Source organism: Limulus polyphemus, unplaced genomic scaffold (genome assembly GCF_000517525.1).
Source record: "Limulus polyphemus unplaced genomic scaffold, Limulus_polyphemus-2.1.2 Scaffold12354, whole genome shotgun sequence".
NCBI lineage: Eukaryota > Metazoa > Arthropoda > Merostomata > Xiphosura > Limulidae > Limulus > Limulus polyphemus.
Genome location: NW_013677964.1, coordinates 8917 through 10239, shown reverse-complemented (window position 1 = coordinate 10239; position 1323 = coordinate 8917). Strand labels below are relative to the sequence as shown.

At 34.3% G+C, this 1323-nt stretch overlaps 1 protein-coding gene across 1 annotated transcript in view; it reads right to left on the bottom strand.

Moving 5' to 3' along the window:
• The window catches only part of LOC111083951, a gene marked incomplete at both ends in the record, with an annotated part of 11997 nt that overhangs the window by 2703 nt on the left and 7971 nt on the right, over positions 1-1323 (bottom strand). The window contains one exon of the mRNA XM_022380708.1: positions 194-436. Within this exon, the coding sequence (XP_022236416.1) occupies positions 194-436 (243 nt within the window). The remainder of the gene's footprint in view (positions 1-193; positions 437-1323) is intronic.

Sequence of the window (1323 nt, the reverse complement as noted above, 5' to 3'; positions counted from 1 at the left end):
ATATATATATATATATATATATATATCTAATATTAGGTATCTAAGTCGACCATTTGATCATTTGTTTTCTTATACAATATATTATTGTGATTAATTCATGATGTATTGTCTGTTACAAATAAAAATCGAAATTTATGTATTGTATATGTTGAGTGGAGTTAAAAGAAACGTAAACAGTTCCTAATATACTTACTTCATTGTCAGCTAAGTAGCTTCTTATTTTTCGAATTTGTTGGCATTTCTGTACCTTGGCAGGGGGAGCCACCATATATCCGTAAGGAATAGGAATTGCTGAAGCACCGGGTCTATTTTTAACCCTAACTACAATGATCTGTGCTTGAAGACCAGTTTCCTGGGCGCACTTTTTTTCTTCGGAAGATTGGCAGTGTTCTAGATACACTCGAACTAACGGTGACCGCAGCAAGCACTTCAAACTCTACAGATAAACACAAAGTCTCTGTTAAACTTAGATTCTATATTTAAAATAACAATGTTTTGGGACAACATGGGATCTATTACCAGTATTGACCCATCTCGACTGTTCCATCCAATAAACTAGATTAAAATAATTAAAAAATATATATATTTAAGCCAGCCCTTATCATTCGTATAGTTATCAAGCTTTTTCTTAAACTTACTTAAATTTACTGCTTCTACAACATTCGAAGGCAACCCATTCCAAAGGCCAACCACCCTGTCAGAAAAATGAAACTGTCTTGGCTGAAGATGACTCAACCCGGCCAATATTTATATTTGTGTCCCCTAGTCCTACTAGTACTATTCCCAAGATTGAACACAATACTTCAAATTTGGCCTAACCAGTGACCTATACAATGAAAGTATAACCTCTTTAGACTTGTATTCAATATTTCTGTAAATAAAACCTAAAATCCTGTTTGCCATACAACTAGCAACAGCACACTGCTTGGATGGCTTTAGAGACTGATCGACTATTACAACAAGATCCCTTTCCTGCATGCCACTGTTATGGTTATTCACACCCAAATTATACTTATAATTCAAATTATGATAACCCACATGCATTATCTTGCATTTATTATAATTAAAACCCATCTGCCATTTATTTGCTCAACTCACTAAATGATCTAAATCCTTTTGTAAATCAGCAGCATCCTCTTCACATCTAGCAACACCCAAGACCTTAATATCATCTGCAAATTTAAGTAATTTATTGACTATCCCTTCATCTATGTCATTGATGTAAATCAAAATGAGAAAAGGTCCTAAGATTGAGCCCTGAGGTACCTCACTTGTGACATTATTCCAGTTTGACTGAACTCCATTTGTAACAATCCACTGCTT